Here is a 22,267-nt window from a genome sequence, read left to right on the forward strand (position 1 = left end):
TAATTTAAGATGAAGATGCTAATCTTTTATTTGTTATGACATAGAGCCAAGTAACCTAAATTCAAGAAAGAAAAGCACTGTTCTTCACTTAACTTCATTTAAGCCTTCAAAATCTCCCCATGGACTCAAGGAGAAGGTCCAAGTGCCACCTTCAACACTCAAAGCTGAAATTCTAATTAAACTTATTACTTTTAAGTGATCCTGGGATGTCATCTTAACCTTTTTTTTTTTTTTAACACAATAAAAAATTCATTCAATGGAGACCTCTCATGTCTGCCTTTACTGTAAAAAGTCAGATTTTGTCCCTGAGCCAAGAAGAAGGGATATTAGAAACAGTTCAAGAAAAGCTGCAACATGAAGCTAGAAAGAGAGGACACCTTAGAATCAGAACTGTTAGGATGGAGGGAGAGGGAGAAAAAGTACGGAGGTGGAAGTATCTGTCTTCGGTCAAAATCAGATTTCAACCTGAAGTGGTCCTAGACTTTATCCTCTTACTTCCCCAATATAAACCATTCGGAGTTGAATATAGTCAACTCCCCTAGTCCTTGATCCCTACCTTCTTTTACTTCCCCAACTTCCTCCTGATGGTAATCAACAGGATTGCAATGCCAACAACAATGGCCACCAGGACTACAATGACAACACTGGGGCTACTTCAATGACTTCAAGGAGGGGCAGGGATGGATTTCTTATTCATGCAGAGATAATCAGCAGGGGACCTCCACTGAAGTGCCCATCAAGACTGCTATGGTAATTTGTCCCTAATCCTCCTCTAAAAATAGGCAGAGCCAGCAATATCCATCTCACTGAAGGTCTTTTGAGAGCTCTTTTGCAGTGGACAACCAGCAAGTACTTGGAATGTCGCCCAAGGCAGTCACAAAAGAGACACTGCTGTTCAGCTTCCAAGTCTGAGCTGGAAAGTACAGGTTTCCTGGCAGTAATGCTTTAGCAACAAGTGTTGTGTTGTAGGCTCAGGTTTTCCTTTTCTTCTTCTTTTTTTAATCCGCACAGGAAGATATGCTTATTGATTTTGAGAGACAAGGGAAGAGAGGAAGAGAAATATTGATGTGAGAGATCAACATCGATTACTTGCCTCTCATACGCACCCCCACCGTGGACTGACACTGTAACCAAGGCATGGGACCTGACTGGAAAGTGAACCCACCACCTTTCAGTTTATGGGAAGATGCTCCAACCAAAACTGAGCCATATTGGCCAGGGCAGGCAGGTTTTCCTTTTCCACATCATAGATGCCCAATCAGGTTCACCCACCAGCACAAAAACATCTGGTTGTACTGCTGAGCCTTCAAACACCATTTCTGTCACATTTGGATTGTACAGGCAATCAATGACAGCAAAGGCATGCTTGGTAGGCTTCACCAGGTCTGGCCACACTTATGGCCACTCATGCATGCTTTTATCTGCAGAAACTAGGAGGTCTAGAATGAAACAGTTTACCTCAAGAGCCCACTGCCTAGCACCAGAGCACGCTCACCTTTCCCATCCCTCTACCCCTAAAACATCAACTTATTCCTGGGACATGTGCAGTGTGATGTGGTTGGCTGTCACCATTAACAGGAACATTAGGCCCAGATTCTCCCCCAGGGTAAAGACAGAGAAATGAGAACGGGACGTGGTATAAAGATATTTACAGGGTTTGGAATAGGACCCAATGTCCGCTGCCTGGGTGACAGCCTTCAATTGTATTATGTTAGCAGCTATTTTCTTTTTAAATGAAAAACTCATTTTTGAAAAACATCAAAATACATAGTTGCTTAAGTTATTATTATGTATAGAAAAAGTATTAAAGCATTAACAATTTCAATTATGTGACAATTTACCTACCATCATGGAAAGACCATCTGTGATCTTTTACTCATGAGAAAAATAATCTTCTATCTTAAACAACCTTTTATTTTGAACATTGCTATTTTCAGTTTTCCATTTTTACCGTGAGCTGAACTTTATGTAAGTGTTGTTTTATGTTAAATTACTGTTGGTAGGATTGCAAATTGGTACAGCCACTATGGAAAACAGTATAAAGCTTCCTCAAAACATTAAAAACAGAACTATCACATGATCCAACAATTACACTTCTGGGTATCTATACAAAGAACAAAAAGACTAATTCAAAAAGATATATTCACCCCCATATTCCCTGCAGCATTATTTACAATAACCAAGATATGAAAGAAGTCTAAACTCATAAACAAATAAAGGGATACACAAGGTATGTGTTTGTGTATAATGGCATATTAGTCATAAAAAAGAATGAAATATTGCCATTTGTGACAACATGAATGAACCCAGAGGGTATTGTGCTAAGCGAAATAAGTCGGACACAGAAACACAAATATCACGTAATCACACATATATGTGGAATCTAATAAAGCAAAACATATAAACAAAACAGTATAGAAACAGATTCATAGACAGAAGATAAAGTGATGGCTGCCAGAGGAAAAGGTCAAAAAAAGTCAAGGGGACTAAAAGGTAAAAATTTGCAGTTATAAGATCAAAAGTCATGGTGATATAATGTGCAACAAAGGAAATACAGTCAGTATCATAATAACCTTACAGTGTCAGATTTGTGGTAATCACTTCATGAGATATATAAATGCTGTGTACCTGAAACTAATGCTGTACACTATGTTGTATACCTGAAACTACTATAATACAATATAACTATATTTCAGTTTTCAAAATTTAAATTGTATTTCTAAAGATCAGAAAACATGTTTTAATATTTTATTATATGACTTTAAATCCTTATCCAATATCTTGCACTGTAGTGGTCACAGCTATAAAAACATAGTTCTTGTATTTCACTTATATATTAAGTCTATTCAAATATATATATAGAATTTAGATCTATGAGATTTTACTCATTTTCATTATAGTATTTCCTTCCTTCAATATTTTCTGGCCACCTTTGTAATAAGCTTCATTTCAGTCAATAGTATAAGTTATGCACCACTTAACCACAAGGGTATGTTCTAAAGATGCATCAGTAGGTGCTTTCATTGTTGTGCAAACATCATCATACAATGCACTTAAACAAACCTAGATTTTATACATCATAGTTTTATGTGTTATACTTTTATCCACTGGCAGTACAGGAGGTTTGTTTATACCAACTTCTCCACTAACAAATGAGTAATGCACCGCAATGTGATGTTACAACAGCTACGATGTCACTAGGCAATAGGAATATTTTGGCTCCATTATAATGTTATGGGACCACTGTCATAAAGATTGTCCATTGGTGACGAAAAACATCATTATGCAGTATGTGACTGAATATATGTTTCCCCCTCTAATGTCTCATTAGCATTTCTTATGTTACACTTCTTAGGCATTCTTGAGCTGTTTTAGTACTTCTTGAAACTTTTAAACTTTTCAGTGAACATTCAGAAATTAATATAAATATTTTACTCCACTCTATTAATAGCCCAGAAATGCATACAATTCCCATACTCTTACTATATAATTGTCGGTTCAAATACAAGTTAACAGAGATTTTAATAAGCTCACAGGTGCTTTTTCACTTTCCTTGGTGTAGTCACAGCTAAATATTGGGTAAGGATTCCTATGAATTTGAGAGATTTGGCACAAAACCTACTTGTTAGTTGGGGATTAGATCAATGTCTTATAAAGGTCCATAGTTTTACATCAAAACAAAGCTTCCCCCTACGGAGAGAAAAAGACTGATCACAGACTATTCTTTAAGACACCTATGTTTTTCCCATTTATACTTAAATGAACAAAATCAGTTTTACCTTCAAAGTCACATGTCAAAAGCAAACAGAAGATCAAATAGGCTGACTCCAATTCCTTATCCACATAAATCATTATGATTGCACTAAGACCAAAAGGAGTTTTCTTAGCATTAATCAACAGTTTGTACTAGTATATTAACAGTGTGTAATGATATGTTAACAGACTGTAAGATTAACAAGGAGAATTTCCTTTCCCTTTTATGATCTGAAAGTCTAGGAGTCAAGTTCATGCAAGTTTAGTTTATACTGTATCTCTTGCACCTAACTCCTAAAAATCAGCTCTTTATGAATTTTTGTTCAATGAATACACTATAGTCCAGCTTCTTAAGTTGGCATCTGGGGTACAAAATGCAAATATGAACTACATAAATTCAGTTAAATGCTCACTAATTCATAACTACTAAAACAACAATTAGAAATCATCTTAGATACCTTCCCCTATCTCATCTTTCAGATTCATTTCATAGCCCTAATATCTATAGAATCGGTCATATCCTATTCATTCTCCCTGACACTCTTTAAATTCAAACTTTTATTACTTCCCAAGTGGATCAGCAAAAAAGTAGCCTCCCAATTGGTCTCTCTGATTCTAGCCATTTACCCTCAAATTGTCATCTAAATTGTTTTCAGAACAATATTTCTAAAAATGTTAATATGCTCAAGTCATTTTCTTTTTAAAATGCCAACAATTTCACAAAAATAACCTCTTTCTTAGCTCTATCGTTACTAGAGCATCTATTGTCCATGTATAGATTTTGTCTTTGCATGTTCTGTTTCTACTGTAAGAAATGCCCTCTACAGCTGCCTATCTAACTCTACTTATCTTTCAAGTCTCTGTTCAAGTTTTATCTATACAGGCAAGTCTTTCACGGTTCTGTATTCCAGAGAGAAGTAAGTGAATTCAGTGTTTTCAACCTACCCTGTATATCTGTTACTAAAGTATTCTATAACATGTTTCCCCATGAGACTGTATTCCATGAAGGGAGAACTCGGGCAGTATTTTTGTACATTCAGGAACTATCTAGCACAGACTCTGATTATAGGAGGTGCATGATAAGTACCTATTAAGCTAGTGAAACTGATTCTATACAATTCTGATACAAAGAAGAATCATTTCAGAAACACCTACTCTTATTTCAAATTAACAAGACAGGAAGCTTTCCATCATCCAGCTTCAACAATACTTCATATTTTAACAGTCATTTTTGTTTCTTTTTGCTTCTTCTTCAGTTAAGTTGTAGCACTCCACATATAAATACTTGTCTGGTCTCATTCTTTCTCCTATCGTATCAGCAGGTAACCAACATCAAAAACTAGATGTTCTGTAATTTTATCTATGTGTTTATACTTTATATAACTAGTTCAATGTTTTCTATATCATTCTGTAGCTTGCATTTATACCCTAAAATGCGTTTCTGACATTTATCCATTATGGTACCTAGAATTCTAGTTTACTAATTTTAAATAGTATAGAGAACTTAAGTGTTTGAACATATTACATTTTACTTACCAACTGTCCTGTTCATATTTAATATGCATTTAGTATTTTTTACTTCATTTTTTTACTATTACAAACAAGGAATATAAATTTCTGTATAAGCCTCTTCTATAAACATACACAAAAATTCCTCTAGAGGTTACATCTAGGAATTAAATTGGGTTTCTTCAGAATATTCTCAGTTAAAAGAAAAAAAGCAGCTTCCACAGTGTAGGTACCCACTGAATATTTACTGACTGAATAAAAAACGGATAGGTCATTTAACTTTTCTTGATGCTATCCAATCTTCTTACAAAGAGGTTATAGAGATTTGTACTTTTACTAGTTGCTACTCTACTGTTTTATTGATTCTTAGTATATCCCAGCATTGTTATTCAATATTCTGATTATGAATATTTTATTCTGTTCCACCAAAAATATTACTCATTTTCCTTTAGTACTTTCTTAATAGGCTCTTGTTCCTATTACATGTTCTAAGTGATTATTAAGGAAGGCTTTTTCTAATGTCAATTTTCTCTCTAGGAATTTTGCTGAACATTCTTATTAGTTCTATTAGTCTAAGATCTATCTCAAAATTTCTGAATGGATAATTTTATATCACCTTTTTTAAATGTCAGAATTTGTATATCCTATTTTCTTTTATAATGAGTATTGAACAGCCGTCAATACTCTACTGCTTTGTCCTGGAACTAGATTAAAATTTCTGTTTTAAAAATGATATGATGTAAACTATAGGTTTTTGGGACATAACAATTACCAAGATAAGAAACTTCCCTCTTGTTCCTAATTCATTAAGAGGTACTGTTCATCATGAATATTAGCTACATTTTGTCTAATGATTTTTCTAAACATTCTATATCAATTCAGATGAGGATAGGTACTTCTGCCCCTCCCTCACAACATGATTATTTGGTTTAGGAAAGTCAAATAGAGATTTTCTAACATTAAACCATCCTTGAAATCTTAAATTAAAACTTCCAGGTCTTGATAACACATTGAACTCAAATTATTAATATTTTGATTTAGCTGCCCTTTTCTACCATTTCATTTTCTATTTAATTTCCATTTCTAGTTTTATTTCTTTCTTCCTTATTATTTTAAGTTTGCTGTTTTTATCTAGTTTCTACTGCTTTTGTTAATAACTAATACATTTAAGACTGTATATTTATCCAAGCAGTGGTTTAGCTTTCCTCCATATTTTCATTAACATTCATATTTCAGGACAGACAGAAGAATCAGCTACAGCACAACCTGGCTGGTAAGGAGTGCAGTGGAGACTTGAAAAGGCTGGCTGGGCGCTCATAGGCAGCATCACCAGAGGATATTTTAAGCAGCCAGCTAGATCTCCCTAAGAGTGGGGTCTAAATCATAATTGGGGATCCCTAGCCTACAGCACCAGAGCCCAAAAAGTACACAGATAACATCCAGCTGTGAAAAGCGGCAGAGTTGCTCTCTGCCAGAGACAGGCGGCTAGAGACACAACGAGCCGTTTAAAGAGTCAGTAAATTTTCATTGGCAGCCACTTACCCTGGGCCCTGGAAAAGGCAAAGATGGGGACACAGTGGGCTACAGATGCCACAGGAGACTTGGGGGACAGAGGCTTAAGAGAGAGAACTGAGAGAGTTGCCTCAAGGATCCCGGTGCTGAGTCACTCTCATACAGTAGCAGCCATCTAGGTCAGGCAGACCATTCCCCTTGAGTGGCAGCAGCAAGAGAGGAAACAATAGCCCCACGCCTAGGAAGGAATCTGCTCTGGCCCTGTGGTACTTAAGCCTGACTGCTGACTAAAGAGTGGGAGCCACAGACCATAGATCCCTGGCAAAGGTAGGGGCAAAGTTGACTAGAGACACTTGAGGAGAGACTGGGGACAGAGGCTTTGGGGAGAGAACCGAGAGAGTAGCCACCAGGATACTAGTGCTGAGTCATCCCCCAAAAGGCAGCAGCCACAGTGCTCGGGCAGAACACTCCCGTCCTAGCAGACTGAGGTCAAACAATAGCCATGACCTCAAGAGAGATTCGGCCGCACCCTAAAGTGCCCAGGCCTGACTGCTAAATGCAGAGTGGCTAGATTAACAAATGAAGGGTACATCTACAAACAGTACATTCCTTGAACTCTCCAACAGACTGCCTGAGGTCAGACGGGGTCAACATCTTACATCTCCAGAGGCGGATCCAGAAAGAAAAAACAGCAGTAAACACTAGAGGCTACCTGGACCAAATCTACCATGAATTTCTCCAAAACAAGCCTCAATAAATTCAAGAAAAATGAAATCATAACAAGCATTTTCTCGGACTACGAGGGCTTAAAACTAGAGACCAACATCAAGGAAAAAATTCAAAAATATTCCAACTCATGGAGTCTGAATAGCATGCTATTAAACAATAAATGGGTCAATAATGAGATCAATGAAGAAATCAAAAAGTTTCTGGAACGAAATGAAAATGAACACACAACAGTCCAAAACCTATGGGACACAGCACTGGCAGTCCTAAGAGGGAAGTTCATAGCAGTACAGGCCTACTAAAATAGATAGAAATATTTCAAATAAACAACCTAACCCTACATCTTAAAGAACTCGAGAAACAACAACAAACAAAACCCAGATCCAGTAGAAGGGAGGAAATAAGATCAGAGCAGAACTGAATGACATAGAGATGAAAAGAACAATTCAAAGGATCAATAAATCCAGGAGCTGGTTCTTTGAAAAATAAACAAAAGTGACAAGCCTTTAGGCAGACTCATCAAGAAAAAAAGGGAGAGGACCCAAATAAATAACATCAGAAATGAAAAGGAGAAATTACAACTGTTACCACAGAAATACAAAGGATTCTAAGAAATTACTACAAAGAACTATATGCCAGGAAATTTGAAAACATGGGTGAAATGGACAAATTTCTAGAAATATATAATCTTCCGAAACTGAATGAAGAAAAAGCAGAAAGCCTGAACAGACCACTAACAGCTGGTGAAATTGAAGCCATAATCTAAAAACTCCTCGCACACAAAAGACCTAGACCGGTTGGTTTCACAGGAGAATTTTACAAAACATTTAAGGAAGAGCTAACCCCTGTCCTACTCAGACTATTCCAAAATATCCAAGAAGAGGGAAGACTCCCAAACTATGAGGCCATCATCATCCTAATCCCAAAACCAGGTAAAGACACAACAAAGAAAGAAAACTACAAGCCAACGTTGCGGATGAATACAGACACTAAAATCCTCGACAAAATATTGGCAAACTGCATCCAGCAATACATTAAAAAGATCATCCACCATGATTAAGTGCAATTCATCCCAGGGATGCAAGTATAGTTCAATATTTGCAAACCAATAAACATAATACATCACATAAACAAAAGGAAAGACAAAAATCACATGATCATATCAATAGATGTGGAAAAAGCATTTGGTAAGGTACAGCATCCATTTATGATAAAACCACTCAGCAAAATGGAAGTAGAGGGAGCATACCTCAACGTAATACACGCCATATATGAAAAACCTACAGTCAATATCATACTCAATGGGTAAAAACTAAAAGCTTTCCCATTAAGATAAGGAACAAGACAAGGGTGTCTGCTTTTACCACTTCTATTCAACATAATATTGGAAGCCCTAGCGCCACAGCGATCAGACAATAAACAGCATCCAAACTGAAAAGGAGGAAGTAAAATGTCACTGTTTGCAGATGACATGTTACTATACATAGAAAACCATACAGATTCCACCAAAAACCTACTTGAGCTATTAAGTGAGTTTGGCAAATCAGTGGGATACAAAATCAATATTCAAAAATTGAAGGCATTTTTGTGCACCAACAATGAAATACAAGAATCAGAAATCAGGAAAAAAAATCTCATTTGTTACAGCAACAAGAACAGTAAAGTACCTAGGAATACATCTAACCAAGGAGGTAAAAGACCTGTATTCAGAAAACTACACAACAATGAAGAAAGGAACTAAAGGAAGACACAAATAAATGGTAGCATATACCGTGATCATGGACTGGAAGAATTATCATCATCAAAATGTCCATACCACCCAAAGCCATTTAGAGATTCAACACAATCCTTATTAAAATACCAATGATTTATTTCACAGAAATAGAACACTTAAAAATTTTATATGGAACCATAAATGACACTGAATAGCTGCAGCAATTTTGAGAAAGAAGAACAAAGTAGGAGGGATCACAATACCTGACATCAAACTATATTACAAGGCTACTGTAATCAAAATAGTTAGGTACTGGCAGAAGAACACACATATATATCAATGGAACAGAATAGAGAGCCCAGAAATAAATCCATGTATCTATGGTAAATTAATATTCAACAAAGTGGGCAGAAGATTGAAATGCAGTAAAAATAGCCTCTTCAACAAATGGTGTTGGGAGGGCTGGACAGCTACATGCAAAAAATTTAAATTCAATAACCAACTTACACCATACACAAAAATAAACTCAAGATGGGTGAAAGATTTAAGTATAAGGCGTGACACCATAAAAAGTCTCAGGGGAGAACATAGGCAGGAAACTCTTAGATATTCCATGGAGCAATATTTTGACAAATATGTCCACTAGAGAAAGGGACATAAAGGAAAGAATAAACAAATGAGATCTCATCAAAATAAGAACCTTCTGCACGACTAAAGAAAACATTAGCAAAATGAAAAGTGAACCAATTGGATGGGAAAATATATTTGGCAACAATACCCTGGACAAGGGTTTGTCCTTGAAAATATATAAAGAACTCACACAACTCCACTCCAGGAAGACAACTAATCCAAATAAAAAAATGGGCAAAGGACCTGAACAGACATTTCTCCAAGGAGGACATACATAGGGTTCAGAGACACATGAGAAGATGCTCAGCATCAGCAGCCATCAAAGAAATGCAAATTAAAACCACAATGAGATACCACTTCACAATGGTCAGTGTTGGGAACCATCCTCCTAATTTCAGGGACTGTAGCCTCACCAAGAGGTGAAAAGGCCCCAAGGCGGGAGCTGAACAAGGAGGCCTTGGGAAAACAGGCTACTGAGGAGTCAAAACCTGTCCCCTGGCAGGGATGCATCCCCTGCCTCTCTCACATCACCCCACCCTGCTTAGCCCCAGAGGATGACTGGTTAGTCAATGATGGGTAAGACCCCTCAGTGGCAGAGGCAACCTAAGACAGGCACAGTTCCATAGGGGCCATTAGGGAAGGACTTCGGGGACACAGAGAAGGGGCAAAAGATCCTCACCCCTTGGCTCTGTAATGGTCCGAGTCCTCATTCTATCTGAAAGAAGTCTCCTTATCTCTTGGCTGCTCTGCCCCACGCACCTGACCAACTCAGTGAAACAACACTCAAGGCAGGTACAGCCCTCAACTGGATCAAGTGGTTCCTGGGGTCAATTAGGCCTAGAAAAAGAATGCATTAAATCCCATGAAACTTACTTTGCTAAGAATGCTCTGGAGTGAATGAGTACTGATGTTTAGGGTCTCAGCATAATATAAGATCAGTTTTCCAGGTTTTAAGGCCGAATGGGCACCACCCTGTCTACCAGACCGTGACCTGAGGCAAATTTCTGTGTTCCTGCAATTGTTATCTATGATCTCTATCTCTTTTCTGTAAACGTAGTCCTTTGATATTGATTGATGAGCTTCGCATGCATGCTGTATACCCCTGTGAATATTAGTTCCCAATTTGCTTGAGTTTATAGAGGGAAGTGATTGAAAGCCCAGAGAGAGCTGAGTAAGTGGCATAGTTCCCTCTTGGACCTCTTTCCCACACAAACGTCACAATTCTGCTACTGGGGTTGCCCGCCCTGGTGAATACCTAAGTCTCCACCCCTCCCAATGCAACAGGAACACTGAGACAAAGAAATATGGCCCAAATAAAAAGAACAGATCAAAGCTCCAAAAATAGAACTAAGTGACAAAAAGACTGCCAATCTATCAGGTACACAATTCAAAACACTGGTAATCTGGATGCTCACTGAATTGGTTGAGTATGGTCACAAAATGGAGGAAAAAGTGAGGACTACGCAAAGCAAAATAAAGAAAAATATACAGAGAACCAACAGTAAAGGGAAAGGGAACAGTGACTCCAATCAACAATTTGGAGCAGAAGGAAGAAATAAACATTCAACCAGAACAGAATGAAGAAACAACAATTCAAAAAAATGAGGAGAGGCTTAGGAACCTCTGGGACAACTTTAAATATTCTAACATCCAAATTATAGGAGTGCCAGAAGGAGAAGGGGAAGAGCAAGAAATTGAAAACAGATTTGAAAAAATAGTGGAGAACTTCCCCAATCTGGCCAAGGAAACAGACTTTCAGGAGACCTAGGAAGCTCAGAGAGTCCCAAAGAAGTTGGACCCAAGGAAGCACACACCAGGGCACAGCATAATGTAGTTACCCAAGATTAAAGATAAGGAGAGAATCTTAAAAGCAGCAAGAGGAAAGGAGAGTTACCTGCAAAGTATTTCCCATATCATCAGCCTGATTTCTCAAAAGAAACCTTGCAGGCAAGAAGGAGGTGGCAAGAAGTATTTAAAGTCATGAAAGACGAGAATCTACATCCAAGATGACTCTATCCAGCAAAGCTATCATGTAGAATAGAAGGGCAGATAAAGTGCTTCCTAGATAAGGTAAAGTTAAAGAAGTTCATCATCACCAAGTCCTTATTTTATATGAAATGTTAAAGGGACTTATCTAAGAAAAGGAATAAGATCAAAAACTATGAACATTAAAATGACAACAAATTCACATCAAAACAAAATCTAAGCAAACAGGAACAAAATCACAGAAATGGAGATCACATGGAGGGTTATCAGTGGGGATGGGGAGGTGGCGAATGGGAGAAAAGGTACAGGGAGTAGGCAAAATTGGGTACAAAATAGACAGGGGGAGGTTAAGAATAGTACAGGAAATGGAGAAGCCAAAGAACTTACATGTACGGCCCGTGGATATGAACTAAAGGATGGGGGGTGGGCAGAGAATGCTGGGGGGAGGGGAGGTGTAGGGTGGAAAGCAATACAGGGGGAAAAAATATGGGACAATTGTAAGAGCATAATCAATAAAATATATATTAAAAAAACAAAATAACTTAAGCAGAGTGTAATAGTATAAAACAGCATTAGGGATAACTGATCTGAATGGAGAATACAGAATATAGTGGACAAAAAGAAATAACATATTATTTACTCTTTTGCTTCAAATATAGATGATGAGATTTTGTTCTTATTAAATAAAAGCTGGTATTGAGCTTTAAGATAATATACATTAAAACTATATTACATAAGCAAATATCCTGAAAAATAAGGTATTATATGAAAAAATTTTTGTAGAAAAATAAAACTTCATTTTTCTGCTTGTATTTCCAATACAATATGGTAGATCTCAAAAATAAATATTTCTGTCACTTGTTAAGAATTTTTCTATTAAAGTATAATAAAAATTTGTCACACTTAGTAGCTAAAAGTCACTTAATCTATTTTTAAATTATACCTACATAATGTACAAGTTGTCCATTGCTTTGGATAACTGAGAATTCAGTATTTCTTTTACCATGTAGCATCATTGCACTACTCCACCCCCTCCCTTCCCACACCAATACCAAAACCTGTGAACACATCAATCTCATAACAATACATAAAAAGCAGTAAATACTCAACTCTCTTAAGGAATTCAAAAGGAAATACAGTAGAAAATAGAGAAAGTTTGGTAAATAAACAGTTGCTTGCTTTTAGTTTTAAAAGTCTGTTTCATAAATTACCTAAATTTCAAACTCAAATAAATATACAAGTTGAAAAATAAAAATGCAAATAAAAATATACCACTTTCACTTGCGTAACTGAAAAATTGTAAATATAAAATATCGAATTGCTAGCCACTTCTGGTAGAGTATAAACCAGTACAACTTCAGGGGTATTTATGCATCACACAGTTAAATACCTTTTAATGAAATAATTTCACCCTTAGTATTTCAAAATGAACAATTATTGTTTATCCTTATAGTATGAGGCCAATACGAATGTGCTCTTGCAGTAGAGTTGATGATATTTGTTGAGTGAATGAAGAGAAAGGTAAGAGGAAAAAGGTGATAAAAGATCACATACACACACAAAATAACCATGAAATATTAATTGTGGTTATTTTTAATCCACTAATTAGGAATGCTTTTTTTATATATCTTCTTTCAATGCACACATTACATATATTAGGTCAGACTCTTATAAATATGTATCATTAAGGTAATAAATATTCTCTTAAGAAGTTCTTCTTATTATATATAAGTTATTTTTACTCAGCACGATGTATTCTACATTGTATCTTAGTATTAAACAAAATGCCTTTCCCTGACACTATGAAGCAAGCAAAGGAAAAACCTTTAAGGATAAACTTCTTGAATACACAATCAACAAGAGTATGTAAAATATTAATAAACACACTAACAGGTTCCATATAGATTATTGACTGTATTGCTTTATAAATGAAATAAAAACACTTATGATTTACCTGCATTGCACTTTTCCCCAGTTTCACCACTTCAAATAATGTGACAGGCTCCCCTTCACCATTCTGTTGAGGGTGCCCATTAGCTCTTCCACGGCCCGTTCCTCTAATTCCAGCTTCAATTCTACTTTTCTCTCCTGGAGATTTTCGAGGTTTCTTATTTGTAGACTGAGTAAAAACATAAAGAAAAAAAAAATAAATGTAGGCACACTTTGCTTTAGGCAGAGCGATCTAAAATTATGTCTGATACTGCAAAAGGTAGTTTAGTACTACTAAAAGTAAGAGAATAATCCCAGACCAAAGGAAGGCTTACAATTTGTTTTCAGTGATAAAAAAGTGCAAACAGTCGAAAGAGTAACAATTTATGTAAGGTATGAAAATGAAAGTTTAAAGAAGAATTTAGTATTTTGTTTTTGGGGTTTTTTAAAGGATTTTATTTACTTATTTTTAGAGAGAGGGAAAGAGAGGGAGGAAGAGAGGAAGAAAAACATCAATATGTGGTTGCCTCTCACACGTCCCCCAATGAGGACTTGGTCTGCAACCCAGGCATGTGCCCTAACTGGGAACTGAAACAGTGACCCTTTGGCTCGCAAGCCAGCACTCAATCTACTGAGCCACCACAGCAGCCAGGGCTTGATTTAGCATTTTGTACATCTTTAATGTCAAGGCTGAATATTTTAATAATATCCCCCTCTTGACATAGCTTTCTTCATACCCTCCTCAATATTCTTTTCTTAGAAACGTGTTCAATAAAACTACTTAGAGATACTGCATATTTGACCTCTCCCTCTACAAAAGTGCTCAGTTATTTCTTAGCCAGTCGTGCAACAAATATACACTGAACATATCTGGAACTATTCTAGGTACTGGAAATATGGGAATAAACAAAACAAACATTCCTGCCTTGATGGAACTTACATTCTTCAATTAACATCCCATCTCATGCCCCCTAGTTTTTTAATTCTTGTATGTGCCCTCACCAGGGATCGAAGCCATGACCTTGGCATATCGGGATGACACTCTAACCCACTGAGCTACCCAACCAGGTCTCATGCCCCCAGTTTAAAAAAACAGTAATAATTCAACATTAACTACCACCTTATCTATGCCTCCCCTTTTAGAGGAAAGGGTAATTTGAGAAAATTGTTTGCTATCACTGTTATTATTCCCATAAATTTCATTCACTCATATATAAACTCATCATTGTTCTGCTTCTCCAAATTCACCAATCAAATTTACGTTGCTATATATAATAGACATTTCTTGAAAGTCTCAGCAGGCCACGAGATTTCTTCCTTTCATTTCAGATACATTTTCCGCCCCTATATTCCTCACCTGTTTAGTGCTACCTTAGGTTTCTCTTGAGCATTTGTTCTTCTCAACATTTATATTCTCTTTTGAGTGATTTAATTGATTTTCATAACAGCCTGTACAGTCATTAATTTATTGCATCTCATCTTTAAATTCACCTTTATTTGTCTCACTTTCTGATGCTGAAGCTGGACCCTATAAACACTTGTTTTGTCATGTGCTGCAATGTGAAGCTTTGTAACTAGACGGCACTGGAGGAACACTACAAAGCATAGCATGGAGGGGCTTCTCTCACCACTTAAAGTACCTGTTCCCTTCACTTCCCTTCACTATATCCTCAGTACTTTCGCTCCTCTTAGTAAATAGCCTTACAACCATTTTTGTGTTTGAGTTTATATGAGGTTACAATTTATATTTAATTATTTTTAGAAATTTTAGATTTACAAAAAAAACAAACTGTGAAGACAGTACAGAGAATTCACATATACATCACTTGTAGTCATCCCTATTATCAATACCTTATCATTTATATAATACATCTGTTACAATTAATGAACCAATACTGAATAAAAATCCATACGTTGGATTTTCTTTGTTTATGTCTGATGATCTTTTTCTTTTCCAGGACTCCGCCCAGAATACCATATTACATTTACATCGAGTCATTTTAAAGTCCTCTTAACTGTGACAGTTTTTAGTCCTTTCTGATTTTGTGGTGACCCTTGCAATTTTGAGAAGTTACTGGTCAGGTATTTTGTACAATGTTTCTCAACTTGGTTTATTTTTGGGTATTCTCATGACTATATTTAAATTATGGGTTTAAAAAAAGAGGTACAAGATAAAGTGTTATTTTTAAATTCCTCATATCAAGTCTACATATAATCACTATTACTGTTGACCTTAATGAGTTGGCTGAGGTGTTGTTTGTCAGGTTTTGCCAATGTAAAGTTACTTTTCCTCCATTTTCCATACTCTACCCTTTTGAACAAAGTCATTGTATGCACTCACATTCAAGAGGTGGGGAACTATACTCCACCTCCTTGAGGGAGGAATATTTATACATATTATTTGGAATCCTTCAGTATGGGAAATTTGTCTATTCTCACTCATTCATTCAATCATTTATACTAATATAAACTAATCAACATTTATTTTATACTTTGAATTATAATTCCAATACTTTTTGTTGTTCAACGTGTTCCACTGAGTAAGCTTCAGTTGGCTCCTATGTCCATTTGACATATTCCCTTCAGAGTGTGTGTGTGTATGATTTTTAAATAATCTGTACTCATAAAATTTACTTTTTTTGTCAAGTTCAATGGGTTTTGACAAATGCATTGTGTCATGTATGCATGTTTCTGTTATCACTGAGAAAAGTTTCACCACCTTAAAAAATGTGCTTCACCCATTCAAACCTCCCATTCCCTTTGACAAGCACTGAATTTTTAAAAATCATCAGTATAGTTTTGTCTTTTACAGATAGTCATATAATTGGAATTACACAGAATGCATCCTTTCCAGACTGGCATCTTTTACTTTAACAATCTGCATTTAAGAGTCATTCATGTTTGTCAGTGGGTAAATAATAAATTTCTTTTTATTTCTAAGTAATATTCCATTGTATAATATACCATATTTTGATTTACTACTGATGGATATCTTGGTCACCAGTTTTGGCAATTAGTCATAAAGTTGCTATATACATTCACATGCTGGGTTTTGTATGGGCATAATTTTCAAACCAGTATAAACACCTAGGAGGACAATTACTGAATCATTTGGCTAAACTACGTTTATGTTTCTACAAAACTGCCAAACTATTTCCCAAAGTGGTGTACCATTTTGCCCTCCCACTAGCAAAGAGTAAGAGTTCCTCACATTCTTGCTATGAAATTGGTATAGTCAGGCGTTTGGATTTCAGCCATTCTAACGGAGATATAATAGTATCTCATCTTAATTTGCAAATTACTAAAGGACTTCAATAATTAATAATTCTTTACATTTCAAGTTTTTCTGTTCAAATTACTGCTGAGGATTTTGTCTTCTGAGTGGACCCTGATTAATTCTCTATATTTGCACTGTCCAACGTGGTAACCACTAGGCTCATAAACCTAAAAATATGGCTAGTCAAAAATGAGATGTGCAGTAAATGTAAAATATCCAATATTTACAATATCCAAAATATTCAAAATTGTGAAGCTTTACTAAGAAAAATAACATAAAATAACTAATAATTTTATATTGACCATATGAAGTAATATTTCATATATTAAGTTAAATAAATTTTATTATTAAAGTTAATTTTACCCATTTTGTTTTATCTTACTAGAAAATATTAAATTGCAGGTGTGGCTCACATCACATCTCTGTTAGACAATGCCACTCTATTCCAATACTATAATCACAGTAATCTTTATAACAGAAAATTAACCCCATCACATTCTTGTTTATTTAAACTGATTTTCTATGACTCACAACCATCAAGTTAAACCCCAAATTCCTTGTCAAGTAAGGGTATCAGTTACTACCTGTTCAATCATCTACTACAGATGCATCTTTACAGGCTACAATCCTGCTATACTCAATTTAAAGTTGCCTGAAAAAAATTATTTCACATGTTCATCCTTTTTAGCTGCACTCTAAATCCTGGCTCTCCCTAACAAGTCATGTTTTTGTGCTCATTCTTTGGGGTAACAGACATATTACTAGTGTGTGTGCATGCACATTATATTCATGCATGTATATATGTATGAAGAATGGAGAGGAAAATGTTATTTGTCTTTACTGAATAGCTAATACACTCACATGGCTCAAAATTCAAAAGATGATTAAAGTTATACAATAAAACTTGCCCACCTACCTAGCCCTCAAGCTGAAATCTTTCCTAAGACGCAACCAATTAATTCATTCCTGTATGTCCTTTCAGAGACTTTTAGACATAATAAAAACAAAGGCAAAAAAAAAAATTTAAAGACTTAAATTACATGAATTGGAAAATTTAGTACTGTTGAAATGTCAATACCACTCAAAGTAATCAGCAGATTCAATGTAATCTCTATCAAAAACCCCAGAATTTTTTTTTTTTTTTTTTTGCAGAAATAGAAAAACTCATTCTAAAATTCAAAATATCTCCAAGGATCTGGAATAGCCAAAAACAATCTTGAATAAAGAACAACACTGAAGGACACAATTACCGATGGCAAAACTTAATACAAAACTACAGTAATCTAAATAGTGTGGTATTAACATAATGGCAAACACAGACCAACAGAAGAGAAAAGAGCACAGAAATAAACCCCTGCATACATGGTTAAATAATTTCTGACTAAGTGCCAAGACCGTTCAATAGGTAAAGAGCAAATGGGCAACCCATGGAGAATATATTTGCAAATCATGTATCTGATAAGAAATTAAAACACAGAATATATTGAGAACTCCTAAAACTCAGCAACAAAACAAAGAACAGATTGGAAAATGGGTAAAGAACTCCCTTGGATAAACATTTCTACAAAGAAAATAAACGAATAGCCCATGAGCACATGAAAAGATGCTCAATATCACTAAGCAATAGGGAAATGCAAATCGAAACTACAGTGAGATGCCACCTCAACCTATTAGGATAGCTATTATCAAAAAGAGAGAGAGAGAGAGAGAGAGAGAAAACAAATCTTGGAAAGGATTTGCAAAAATCAGAACTCTTGCACATTGTTGCTAGGAATGTAAAGTGATACAGTCATTGTAGATAACCACATAGCAGTTCCTCAAAATATCAACAATAGAATTACCATATGATCTAGCAATTTACACAACTAGGTAAATATCCAAAAGAACTGAAAGCAGGGTCTCAAAAAATTTAAACACTCATACTCACAGCAACACTGTTCACAAAAGTTAAAATTTGGAAGCAATCCAAGTGTCCAAATGTGCTATATGCATACTCTGGAATGTTATTCAGTCTTAAAATGGAAGGAAATTCTGACATATGCTACAACATGGATGAACCTTGAGGACATTATGCTAAGTGACATAAGTTAGTCACACAAAGACAAATTCTGTATGATTCTACTTTCACCAGGTACTTAGTCAAAATCACGGAGACAAAAAGTAGAATGGTGGCTACCTGAGACTGGGGGAGGAAAGACAGGGAGTTACTGTTTAATGGATACAGAACTTCAGTATTAAAAGATGAAGATGGATGGGGGTGATGATTGCACAACATTATGAATGTATTCAATACCACTGTACACTTAAAAATGATTAAACTGGTTAAATCTTATGTGCATTTCAACAGAATTTAAAAAGTTGAAAAAAAAAAACACACATCTACTTCCATGTATCTATTATATTGTGTTACTTATGCACAGATATGCATCCTCCTTTTTTAACTATTAATATATTTTGTAGTCAGTTTATAGCAAGACCTAGAGAATGTCTTAGTCTTTTCTTAAAGTGGCAGTGTTCCACTGCACAGATTTATAATAATTTACTTAGTCATTATCAGTCAATGGACATGACATTTTGTTTCAGATCATTTAATACAAAAATACTACTGCAACAAATAAGCCTATTTATGTGTAAGAGGAAAACAAAGCATAATTCTCATACATGGAAGACTTTTAGTACTGGTTACAAAGTGGGCAAAAAACACAGATAAAAAATAAAAATCCATTTGATCTCATCTAGGGTGTATCTATATTTTATCCCCATTATCACAAGAGTGATTTTCCTAGCACAGAGTCAGACAGTAATATAGAGTAAAGATGCAGAAAGACAAAGTGAAAGCTGATGTTCAGAAAGGCTGTTGCTAATAAAATGGAGTAAGGAAGAGGAAAAGATCATAACAATGATACATTCAATCTTTTGCTTATACCCCAGGGGTACAATTTTGCAGTCCTGAGAATAATTCCTCTCTCAGACATTAGCTATATTTATCCCACGCAAATCACATGTTTGAGGGCTGCGGGCATAGGCACAAATCTAGGGGCAAACTTAAAAATTAGGCATTGTGAATTATTTCAAAGGGTAATAATACATACATAACCCTTTAATTGTGATTTGTCAGGTTCCCTTCCCTATACTTTCCTGGCCACATAGGTAAGGCCATCTATACCCTGGACAAGGGTTCAAGGTGCTCTCAGATGAAGGAAATAGATTAGATTCTATGTCAAACTTGCTTGGTTGATCCAGTTCTCATGTTGTGCCATCTTAAGAAATGAAGTCTTTACCTTAATTTGCAGGTTAATAATGCCTTTGTAATCCAGGCAGTAACTTAGTCCCTCTTGACCTAGTCCTGTCCTATTACTGTCAGTTTACCCCAGAAACTGAAGTCCTATCCTTGAATCCCAGGCCATTATGTGAGGCCCCCGCAAGAGACTTCCAGAATACATACACACTAGCTCTAGCATAGATTTACCTCAGCACAAATCTTTAAATGCTTACTGATCCTAGAGACATATTCTCCTTGGTGGAACAAGATCAGCTTACTCCATCTACCCCAACAACTCCTCACCTAGGATATCTTTTTTCCATTAATACCAAGTGGAACTCTTCTAAAATACCTGACTCAACTTAGTGGTCATGTCTAGTTTTCTGTTTTCACTCAAGGAGACTCCCTTATTCTACTTTCCAGAATTTGTGCCCAAGTGACACTTACGTGGTATTACTGCCAAATATGCATAACCTGAATCTAATTATGAGCAAACTCAAATTGATTAAATCTACAGAATACAACGTATTAGGAAACAGGTTTTTTTCACTCATGCAACACTTTGATTTCTTCATTTATCATGCAGCTACTATGTACCACACACACAAAAATGTTGATCCTTGCATGTAGCACAACACAACTTTCAAAGAGCTTATAGTGCTTAAGATGTATTTTTCAATATCCTAATACAATTGTCAATTAGTGGGAAGAAAAAACACTCATCCTTCCTTTCTCATAAACAATAGTAGAAAAAGGATTTCTATGGACCACAGGGTTAGTGATACAGACACTAGGGTTATGTGTTCATTGCTGCAGGTAATTCAAGGGAAATGGTAGAGGGGAAAAAGATGTTAAGGTATATCTGTAGAAAAACAAAACTATGTACCAGAAATAAAGCCTGCCTCAACGTATTACATAATGAATTTTATAGACAATATGCTAAGTCACAAAGATACACACCCTTCACTGAATCTTCGTGAAAATGTTGCAATCTACTGTGAAGAGTTCTGATCAATCTTTAGGAAAAACGTACTATAACCGCATATTACTTAATTTAAATGTGTACCTACATTTCTGGTAAACAGTTTTAAGTTTAAGTTAGCACTGCAGTATAAGAAAATTAACTATTCAAAATTACTCTATCCCAAAGCTCTGTATAGGCTACACTGCAGTATAAATGTTCAGTGCCTTTTCTGAAAGCTTTAAGAGACAACAAGGCAATGTGGAGAAACAGGAACCCTCTTGCACTGTTGGTAGGAATGCAGATTGGTGCAGCCAACTGTGGAAAGCAGTATGGAGATAACCTCAAAAAATTAAAAATGGATTTACCTTTTGACCTAGAGATCTCAGTTCCGGGAATGTATTTGAAGGAACCCAAAACCCTAATTCGAAAGAACATAAGCACCTCTATGTTTACTGCAGCATTATTTACAATTGCCAAGATATGTAAGCAGCCTAAGTGTCCATCAGTAGATGAGTGGATAAAACAAACATAGGACATTTACACAATGGAATACCACTTGGCCATAAAAAAGGAGAAAATTTTACTCTTTGCAATAGTATGGATGGACCTGGAGAATATTATTCTAAGTGAAATAAGCCAGCAGAGAAAGAGAAAACCATATGATTTCACTCATTTGTGGAATCTAATGAAAAAACTGAAATATTTTCAAGACAGACTCATAGATAGAGAGCAGGGTGACAGCTATCATGGGAGGATGGTAGTGGATGAAGGAATTGAGCAAAAAGGAAGAGACTCAAGAACACAGACAACAGTGTGGTGATTGGGAGGGGTAGTATAAGTGGATTAAATAGTATGGAAAAAATACAATAAAAATTTAAAAAAATAAAGTATATGAAATACTAAAAAAAAGGACCTATGTCATAGTATTGGTGTGAAGGCTAAATGACATAAAAAGTGTCAGAACAGTGCAAAGCCCAGAGGAAAAACTCAGGAAGTGGTGTTTCT

General features: G+C 35.8%; 1 protein-coding gene across 3 annotated transcripts in view; it reads right to left on the bottom strand.

Moving 5' to 3' along the window:
* STAG1 (STAG1 cohesin complex component) overlaps window positions 1-22,267 on the bottom strand; it is a 373,948-nt gene that overhangs the window by 238,835 nt on the left and 112,846 nt on the right. For all 3 annotated transcript variants that reach the window (XM_054595514.1, XM_054595513.1, XM_054595512.1), the window contains exon 4: window positions 13,785-13,949. In XM_054595514.1, the coding sequence (XP_054451489.1) occupies window positions 13,785-13,949 (165 nt within the window). The remainder of the gene's footprint in view (window positions 1-13,784; window positions 13,950-22,267) is intronic.

Source organism: Pteronotus mesoamericanus, unplaced genomic scaffold, assembly GCF_021234165.1.
Source record: "Pteronotus mesoamericanus isolate MK-2021 breed Mesoamerican mustached bat unplaced genomic scaffold, CSHL_Meso_final scaffold_54, whole genome shotgun sequence".
In the NCBI taxonomy this organism is placed as follows: Eukaryota; Metazoa; Chordata; class Mammalia; order Chiroptera; family Mormoopidae; genus Pteronotus; species Pteronotus mesoamericanus.